Source organism: Fukomys damarensis, unplaced genomic scaffold, assembly GCF_012274545.1.
Source record: "Fukomys damarensis isolate Sample0158 unplaced genomic scaffold, DMR_v1.0_HiC HiC_scaffold_13, whole genome shotgun sequence".
In the NCBI taxonomy this organism is placed as follows: domain Eukaryota; kingdom Metazoa; phylum Chordata; class Mammalia; order Rodentia; family Bathyergidae; genus Fukomys; species Fukomys damarensis.
The window spans coordinates 16313306-16323681 of NW_022900925.1; the positions used below are offsets into that span (position 1 = coordinate 16313306).

At 41.1% G+C, this 10376-nt stretch overlaps 1 protein-coding gene across 1 annotated transcript in view; it reads right to left on the minus strand.

Annotated features, from left to right (window-relative positions):
• Positions 1 to 7735: 7735 nt before the first annotated feature.
• LOC117285848 overlaps positions 7736 to 10376 on the minus strand; it is a gene marked incomplete at its 5' end in the record, with an annotated part of 20917 nt that continues 18276 nt past the window's right edge. The window contains 2 exons of the mRNA XM_033762736.1: positions 7736 to 7746; positions 10184 to 10210. Coding sequence (XP_033618627.1) covers positions 7736 to 7746; positions 10184 to 10210 — 38 coding nt within the window. The remainder of the gene's footprint in view (positions 7747 to 10183; positions 10211 to 10376) is intronic.

Sequence of the window (10376 nt, forward strand, 5' to 3'; positions counted from 1 at the left end):
GAACACAGAGACCCAACATAAATCACGCCACTCCTTACATGCCTGTAGTTGAATGTTCTGAACTTTATAATCTAAGTTATAAATGGAACAATGGATAATCAATCTGCTGATCATTAGTATGTGACGATCAAGTATATGCTTGATGACCACTAGCTCAGATCAACTGATTCTTTGCCTTTGTCCTCTTCCTGTAAGTTTTAAGTGTAACCCCCCCCCCAGCCCTATATAAAATGGCCTCTGTTTCTGAGCTAGCCACCTCTCTGAGCTACTTGGCTTGGGGAGTGCCGTCTGGCCAGACTAATAAAGGTCTATTTGCCAATTTGCCTGGTGTGTTCCTTCCTGGGTGACTCTCGCTGTCCGACAAGCTCCTGGAGCCTCGCTGAGCTTCTGAGCCCAGCACCGTGGAAGCCTCTTGGCTATTCACGCTCCAGGAGTAAAAGTGAGACTTAAGTCTTACATTGTTAAGTGAAGTAAATCAGACATCGAAGCTTAAATATTGCGTGGTTTCTCTTCTATAAAAAACCCAAAATATAAACACCAAAATAAAAGACAGTTAATAGAAAATAGGGAGAGAGATCTTTTCCAAATGGGAAAAGAACCAAGAGATAGAGGGAGAAGGGATAGAGGGGAGGAGAAAGGTCTAAAAAAAAAAGAACTGAGATGTATTATGTCCATGTACCAACTCCTCATGAGGAATTCAACCATTATGTCCTACAAACATTAACATGTACTAATACAAAAATGTAAAAAACAGAGTGATTACAGGTTTCTCCCAGACCTACTGAGATTCTATTTTAGTGGGGTCAGGCACAAAGAATCTTTTTTTCTGTTTCTGCAGAGGACTCTCCCTTGCAGTCAATTCTTTATCTAGATTATTTTAGAAATGGAAGAATACTAGTTTGGTAATTTCTTCAATCTTTTTTCAGATTAATTAGTAAAAATTTATAAGCAGATAGGATGCCTAAGGTTCTATGGCAGATACCAGAAAAACAAAGGGTGAATAATGTGAGATATGTAGCGATGGTTTGCTGTGTCTCCAGCATTTGCTGAATTTTTACCACAGACTTCCTCATTTATCCTCACAACATTCCAGGAGATAGAAGCTATTAACATGTCCATCGGACACACAAGAAAATTGAGGCACAGAGAGGTAAGGTGACTTTTTTAAGTCTTCACAGCTAAAAAGGTCTAGAACTGACCTTCGAACCCAGAAGTTTGGCTCCGGAGCCTGTGGCCTTTACCACCATAACCAGAGTCGACCCACGTGAGAGCAGCGCAGATCCTTCTCCAAGAGGCAGCACCACGCAAGCTGCAGCCCAGAAAGTGAGGACGACGCTTGATTACTTCCGCTTTTCAGTTTCTGAAATCTCTTGATTTTGTAATATGCTCAGCATGGGAGTCACATTGGGCTGGGAAGCAATTAGACATAAAACTGCAGATTCTGCTTCTTCCTTCCAAGTACTCTAGCCACAACTGGTCCCTCTAAAAACGGTGATTTAGGGAGCACAGAAAGCTGTCAATGTGGGACTCAAATAGTAAACAAATGGGGTACCTTAAAAACAGGATGCCCTGTATATATATATATATGTACCTATTCCCCAAGATGAATACAATTATTATGTTATAAAAATATACGAATAAAAAGAGCAGGAACACACTTCACCACTTTTTTCAAATGACTAGGCAGACAGTCTGAATTAAGGTTGCCAAAGTTGAAGGTCATTGTACTAACTCTGAAGTTCCCTGTGCTAGTTTCTCAGAGTCTGTCTGCAAATGGCAGCAAAGACACTGTCCTGCCCATGAGAATCTCACTCCTTCACAGATGACAGGCTCTGTGGTTCCAGAGAAACATGAGGGTTCAATGCTAGGCAGCCTAAGACACTTTCTCTCTTGAAAAAATGTGAAATGCTGTGTAGCATTTTCTCTCTCTCTCTCTTAAACCTAAAGATTAGCTACTAAAGGGTCCTTTCAAATTAAATTAAAAATTTGTGGGCCAGGGACTTGGCTCAGTGATTCCACCATCTGCCTCACAAGCACAAGGGTCTGAATTCGATCCCAGTACCAAAAAAAAAAAAAAAAAAGATTTTTTTTATTGGTTTTCATCAATTTTTAGAACCTATGAAACCAGCATATTTTACTATCTTTTTGTCTTGTTTTGTTTTTTTAGACAGTCTCAATATGTAGTCTAAGCTGGCCTCAAACTCATAGGAATCCTCCTGCCTCAGCCTTGAGTGCAGGAATTACAGGCATGCACCATCATGCCGGCCTGTCATATATATTCTTCATATCTCCCTCTCTCTCTTCCTTTTTTCATCTATTATGAGTGACTGCCACCCTGGAGATGACTTAGGCAAACTATGCATGTTATTCCTTAACAAATTTGAACTGCCTAACTTAACAAAGCCAAACATTGTATAGTTAACTCAATAGCTATTTATTAAAAAAAAAAAATAAAGGGCCAGGGATTTAGCTCAGTGGTGCTGCTGCCTGCCTTGAAAGAGCAAGGCACCAAGTTTGATCCCCGGTACAAAAAAAAAAAAAAGGGCCAGGGATTTAGCTCAGGGGGGCTGCTGCCTGCCTTGAAAGAGCAAGGCACCAAGTTTGATCCCCGGTACAAAAAAAAAAAAAAGGGCCAGGGATTTAGCTCAGGGGGGCTGCTGCCTGCCTTGAAAGAGCAAGGCACCAAGTTTGATCCCCGGTACAAAAAAAAAAAAAAGGGCCAGGGATTTAGCTCAGGGGGGCTGCTGCCTGCCTTGAAAGAGCAAGGCACCAAGTTTGATCCCCGGTACAAAAAAAAAAAAAAGGGCCAGGGATTTAGCTCAGGGGGGCTGCTGCCTGCCTTGAAAGAGCAAGGCACCAAGTTTGATCCCCGGTACAAAAAAAAAAAAAAGGGCCAGGGATTTAGCTCAGGGGGGCTGCTGCCTGCCTTGAAAGAGCAAGGCACCAAGTTTGATCCCCGGTACAAAAAAAAAAAAAAGGGCCAGGGATTTAGCTCAGGGGGGCTGCTGCCTGCCTTGAAAGAGCAAGGCACCAAGTTTGATCCCCGGTACAAAAAAAAAAAAAAGGGCCAGGGATTTAGCTCAGGGGGGCTGCTGCCTGCCTTGAAAGAGCAAGGCACCAAGTTTGATCCCCGGTACAAAAAAAAAAAAAAAAAAAGAGACAGAAGGAAAGAAAAAAGGGGGTAGGGCACGCCAGGCTAAGTGGCACTATGCAGGAGGCTGAGGCAAGAGGATCACAATTTGGGGGTCAAATGGGGCAATTAGTAGAACCCTGTCTCAAAATAAAAAGGACTGGGGAGGGCAACCCATTCAGGACCCCTCCTGTTCCTCAGGAGCTATCCCTATTCCCCATTCTTATTCCCTATTCCTATTGCCCAATAAATTTCCTACTCTTAAAAATAAATGAGCTGGGGATACAGCTCAGTGGTAAGTGTTTGCCTAATATGCATGAAGTTTCCATCTTCAATACAACCAAAAAAAAAAAACTTTTATAACCAAGTTATAAAAGTTGTGACCGTATGTTTTTCTCCCTAATATGGTAACTATTTCAATGTATATAAGCACAGTGGCTAAATTTTATTTCTCTCTCTTAAAAAAATCGCCAGGCTTGGTGGCACATGCCTGTAATCCCAGCATTCAGGAGGCTGAGGCAGGAGGATCACTGTGAGTTCGAGACCAGCCTGGGGTACATAGTGAGTTCCAGGTCAGTCTCAACTACATAGTGAGACCCTGTGTCTAAAAAGAAAAAAAAAAAAAAAAAAAAAATCATTCAATAATATTGCCCAAATCTAATTTTCATATGGCAAATCAATGTTATGACACATACAAATTTGAAACATGAAAGTCAAAATAATTGTTTTTCTCTCATCATCCCAATAAGCCAAACAAACAAACAAAAAGGCAGTCACCTTGGCAAAGTTTCAAAGGTTAAAAACAACGAGAAACAGGTCCTAGCTGGCCGTGGTGAACATACTTGTAATCCTCGCTACCAGAGAAGCCAGCCTGGGCCAGTCTGGGCAACTTAGAGAGGACCTTGTCTCAAATATATATATGAGGGCCAGGGATTTGGCTCAGTGGCTCTGCTGCCTGCCTTTCAAATGCAAGGGCTGGAGTTCAATCCCTGGTACCAAAAAAAAAAAAAGTATATATATGTGTGTGTGTATGTGTGTGAGAAAAATGTGAGTTATATATATGTTTTAAAAATTGTAATACAGTACTGAGAATTGAACCCAGGGTCTTGAACATGCAGACAAACACTTACTGAGCTATGCCAAGTGTGGTGGCCCAAACCTATAATCCTAGTACTCAGGAGGCTGAGGCAGAAGGATCACTGGGAGTTTGAGGCCAGCCTGAGCTATAAAGGAAGACTGTCTTAAAAAAAAAAAAATCACTGAGATATATCAAGGCCACAAAATAAAATTTTGGGGAGGGAGGGAGGAAGGAAAAAGAAATAATAGAAAAAAAGGGAGAGAGGGAGAAGGGAGGGAGGGAGGGAGGAGGGAAGATGTTGGTCTGGTGCCTATCTAACAATTATGGTGCAAAGACAGCGGAAGGTCTTCCCAGGATTCCTGCCCTAGGCCCTTCCCCAGAGTGGAGCTGAGTGCAGGCAACAGTTGCCCAGTCAAGAATACACTTGCCAGAGGAGCTCTTGCCTCACAGGGGACATATGACTGGCTCTTCCCAATGGAACATGAGCAGAAAAAACAGGTATCGTGTCTGGGTTGAGAGAGCCTAGAAACAAGTGTGTCCGCACTCTCTCACTTCCCTGATAGCACTGCAAGCTGAGAACCATCAAGATTTGGAAGAGGGCAGATCCAAGAATGAAGGAGCCTGGGTTCTGAGTGACAGTGAGAAGTACATCTGCCCATCAGACACACCCTCACTGACTGTTGTGTGAGCCAGAAAGAAAGGCACCGGGCCATCCCTTGAAATGTTGAAGTGGGTTTGTTATGTGGCTAGTGCTACTCTAATATAATTGTTACATTCCAAGATGCTGAGAAAAGGCTTTTTAGTGAATTCAGAGCCACACTAGAAAAGAATATATTTTTTACTTCTGTGGAAAACTATTTTAACACAAGGACTGTAATCTCAAATGCCTAAAGACTAGGCAGATAGTGCAATACTATAAATACCTAAATAGTATAGCTCAGTGGTGCCATGCCTGCCTGGCAAGTTCAAAGTCCTGAGTTTGATTCCTGGTACTGGAAAAAAAAAAAAAACTAAATAGTATTTATTATATGCTATGGTGAACATTTATATAAACTTATTCAGGGGCTGGGGATTTAGCTCAGTGGTTTGGTGGCCTGCCTTGCAAGTGCAAAGACCCGAGTTCAATCCCTGGTACAAAAAAAAAAAAAAAGAAAAAACAAAAACCCAACTTATTCAGTTCTCACAAGTTTGTAAGATAAATAAACTATTATACCCCTTTTGTGCAAGGTACAGTAGTATACTACTGTAATCTGAGGTATTAAGAAAATTGAGGCAGACCGGGCGTGGTGGCTCACGCCTGTAATCCCAGCACTCAGGAGGCTGAGGCAGGAGGATCACTGTGTGTTCAAAATCAGCCTGGGCTACATAGTGAGTTCCAGGTCAGTCTCAACTACATAGTGAGACCCTGTCTCAAAAAAGAAGAAAGAAAGCTGAGGCAGGACCAGGGATTAGCTCAATGGAGCAGCTGCCTGCCTCACATGTGCAAGGTCCTGAGTTTGATCCCAGGTACCAATAAATAAATAAATAAACAAACAAATAAATAAATAAGGCCAGCCTGGGCAAACTAGCAATAACCCACCTCAAAATTTAAAAAGGGCTGGAGGTATATATAGCTCAATAGTACAGCACACCTGGATTCAATCCCCAGTTCTGTAAAACAAAAGACTTTTTTTTTTTTTTTTTTTCATAGGAGGAAAGTGAGGGCCACAGGGATCACACAACTAGTAAGAGACAAAGGAGGATGCCAAGCCAGGCAGCCCCACTTGTCTTGCTCTGTTGTTCACTACCCAGCGCAGGCAAATAAAAGGGTCAAAGGAAGAAGACTGGAGCAATTGGGGAAATCACATACCATCTGAAGGGGTCATTCAGCTCTATCTGAACGTACTGACAACATTCCCAAATTTCAAGAAAAGCCAGAAGTCCAGATTTCTATGTAAAATCTCCAGATTCCCAAATGATTTAATTTTTTTTAACCCTCTGCAGCTCAAACTGCACAGCAGACCACACTTGGCCTGTGGCTGCCTCTACACACAGCCTTAGAGCAGCTGTCTTCTGTGGTCCAAAGGTCCCGGGGATTCAGGGTGGGATAGTCAGAGGGGTGATTCTTCAGTAAACAACCGGCCCACTGACATGAATAATTAACTTCTTCCCACTGCCATCCCACAAAGGTTACCAATAAGCCAGGCATTGTGGGGGGGATTCCATGTCCTTCAGAGACAAGGACAGGTGTGGGGATCCAAGGAGGGTCGCACAATAAAGCCTGATGTGGTGGCCTGTGCTCAAGGGGAGTCAGTGGATGCCAGCTGGGCCGAGAGCCTGTTCCTTGCCTGGCTGCCTCAGTAGGGCAGTATTGCTCATTAAGAGACAGGACACGCTGCGGCTTTCATGGCTGTCAGCGGGAGGAGGCTCTGGATTCCTCAAGATGTTTTAAAATGAGACAAAAGGACACAATTATGCAGCCAAACGAAGACAAGGCAGCTGCATACAAAGCAGAATTTTCTCCCTAACAGGACCATTACCAGTTAGACAGTGCTGAGGTCTCACCTTCCTCCCCGGGCTGCGGCTGTGAAGCATCTGTAATTGAATGCTCTGCTGCTCCCGCTCTTGCTCTTGGATTATTCAAACTGCAGGATTTCCAGAAGCCTCCGGTTTCAATTAAGGATATGTCAAGGCAATGAGATGAGCAAGATACCAATTTTTGGCCTTATGGTGTTTTTCAGCAATGCACATAGCCAAACAAATGATGATGAGATTAACAAACGGCATTGAGCATTCACTTTGTGCCAGGTGCTGGTCGAAGTGCTTTTTATACACTGGTTTAATCTGTACCCAAATGCATTAGACATTGATGTCATGATCACCCCACTTCTATGGATAAAGAAACCAAGACACAAAAGGACTGTATAACTTACTCGGGGTCACATAGCTCAAAGCGTCAGAGCTGGGATTTGTTATTTTGTTTTATTTTTGAGACAGGTTCTCACTATATAGTTGAGACTGACCTGGAGCTCACTATGTAAACCAGGCTGGTCTCGAACTCACAGCGATCCTCCTGTATCAGCCTCCCAAGTGTTGGGATTAAAGGTGTGCACCACCACGGCTGGCCAAAGCTGCGATTTGAACCCAAGCACTGTGGTCCCAGACAGCATGCCCTTGACCTCCACACCAGTGGCTATTTGCATTTACAGAGCACTGGGATTACAGGTGTGTGGGACCTGTTTTATATAATTATTTTATTTAATTTTTATAACAGTAAAAGAGGTATAATCGTCCCTACTGAACAGAAAAAAGAATGTACGTTGTAGAGAGATTAAGCAATTTGGTTAAGGGCACAAAATAACAAATGGCCTACAGCCTGGCTATAAACCCAATTGCCTGTTTCAAAGCCAGGCTCTTAACTTTGCTTGTTATAGAGGCCCAACTCATTTAACTACCGTGCTGGGATTTATAAAACTTAGTCTTCGAAAATCATGTAGTCCTATCACTGTATTTACAAGTTAATTTGTGTGAGGGAGGGATTCTGAGATTCAGTCTAAGACTACAGGAATAAGAGGCACATTACAACACAACTTCAATAACCTTATTTTAGAGGTGAGGAGCTGTTGCCTAAATAGATGAAGATTTAGTTGGTGAGATAATACTTAGTCTCTCAGAACTGCACTGATTAAGTATGTAATATGTACTTCTACTGACACTTGGCATGAAAAACCATATTAGTTTAGTCAGTTGTCCCCAAATTACAAATTAATGGTTTCAAACTTTTGTTTACAAAATTATTCTTATAAACCGGGCACAATGGTACACGCCTGCAATTCCAGCACTTGGAAGGCTGAGGCAGGAGGATCACCATGAGTTTGAGGTCAGCCTGGGCTATGTGGGATGGGATGGACAGACCAACCAACAAATAAGAAAACCCAAAAAAACAAAACAAACAAGAGTATTTTTATAAGTCTGTCTAATTATTTTTTTCCACATTTAATGGGTTTTATTTTGGCAGATTTGTACATGCACATATACTTATTTCCCCACCACCACCACACTTGCCTCATTCCCTTAAATTCACATTTTGGGGATGTTTCAATATATAATGTATTTTAATCATATTTATCTCTTTTATGACCTGCCCTTATATCTTCCCTCACCAACAATTATTAGATAAGATCTTGTCTAATAATAGTCTCCTTTTTACTCTTATTCACACATTAGGAAGAACATGTGATATTTTTCTGATTTCACTCAACATGATGATCTCCAGACTCATCCATTTTTCTGCAAAGGACAAGGTTCACTTTTTTAATGGCTAATTAATAAGCCAATGTGTTAACACATATTCTTTATCCATTTATCTGTCAATGGGCACCGAGGCTGGTTCCATTATCTTGGCTATTGTGAATTGTGTCACAATAAACAGGTGTGCTGGTGCTATCCTTATGGGATGCAGATTTTAATCCCTTTGGGTATATACTGAGTGGTACAGCTGGATCTAATCTACTTCTAGTTTTTTGCGGAATCTCCATACTGGTCTCACTGTGGCTATACTAATTTACATTTCCACCAGTAGTGTAGAAGCATTCCTTTTCCCTACATCCTTACCAGCATTTATTGAGTTGTTTTTTTTTATATTCTTGTTGATAGCCATTCTGACCAAGGTGAGATGGAATCTCAATATTGTTTTGATTTGCATCTCCCTAATGACTAAAGATACCATGTGTACTTCTTAAGTCTATTCAATTCTTTTGCCCTTTTATTGATTGGGATATTTGATTTTTTTTTTACTTTTTTTTTTTTAGTGTTGTTTCTGGATTTTTTATACACAAGATAGTAATCTTCTGTCAGAAGAGTAGCGGGCACAAATTTTCTCCCATTCTGTATGCTGTCTCTTCACTCTGTTATTTTCCTGTGTTGAAACTTTTTCATTTGATGTAGCACCATCTATTGATTCTTGGTATAATTTCCTGTGCTATGAGTCCCATTCAAGAAGTCTTGGGGCCAGGGATTTAGTTCAGTGGTGCCACCATATGCTTCGCAAGCTCAAGGTCCCGAGTTCAATCCCTGGTACCAAAAAAAAAAAGTCTTTGTGCCTATGGTGTCAAGTGATTTCTCTGTTTCCTTTTAGCAGTATCAAAGTATCAGGTCTTAAATCTAGGTCTTTGATCAATTTTTAACTGACTTTTGTACAGGGCGAGGAGATAAGGATCTCATTTCAACCTTCAACAACTAGATATCCAGATTTCCTGGCAGTATTTGTTAAGACGCTATCTCTTCTTCAACATATATTTTTACCTTCTTTGTCAAGAATCAAACGGCTGTAGTTGGGGGGACTGTTTCTGTGCCTTGAATTCTGTCCCAATGGTCTACGTGTCTATTTTTGTGCCAGTACCATGCTGGATTTATTACTATGGCTTTGTAGTATAATTTGAAATCAGATATTGTGATGCCTCCAGGCTTGCTCTTGTTGATTAGGATTGCTTTGGCTGTTAGGGGTCTCTTGTGTCTCCATATGAATTTCAGTATTGTTTTTTCTAGTTTTGTGAAGACTGTCATTGGTATTGTGATGGGAACTGCACTGAATCAGTAGACTGCTTTTGCTAGTATGGCCATTTTAACAATATGAACTCTGCCAATCCAACAACATAAGAAGCCTTTCCATCATCTGCTGTCTTCTTCAATTTCTTTCTTCAATGTTCTGAAATTTTCACTGTAGAAATCTTTTATTTCCTTGGTTAGATTGGTTGGTAGGTTGCTAAGTCATTTTTTTTAAATTACTGTGAATGGAACTGTTTTATTGATATCTTTCTCAGTCCATTACTGGAGTACAGAAAATCTACTGCTCTTTTAATGTTGATTTTATATCCTGCTACTTTGCTGAATTTTTTATCAGCTCTGCAAGTCTTTTGGTGGAGCTCAGTGTGGTGGTACACGCCTATTATCAGAGCATTTGTGAGGCTGAGGCAGGAGGATGGCTGCAAGTTTGAGGCCAGTCTGGGCTATAAAGTGAGATCCTGTCTCAAAAAAAAAGAAAAATGTTTTTTGGCGGAATATTCAAGGTATTCTAAAATAAGATATCATCTACACACAAAAATAATTTTACTTCTTTTCTCCCTTATATTTGTATCCCTGTTTTTTCTAACCTAACAGCTCTGCTAAAATTTCAAGTATATATTATAA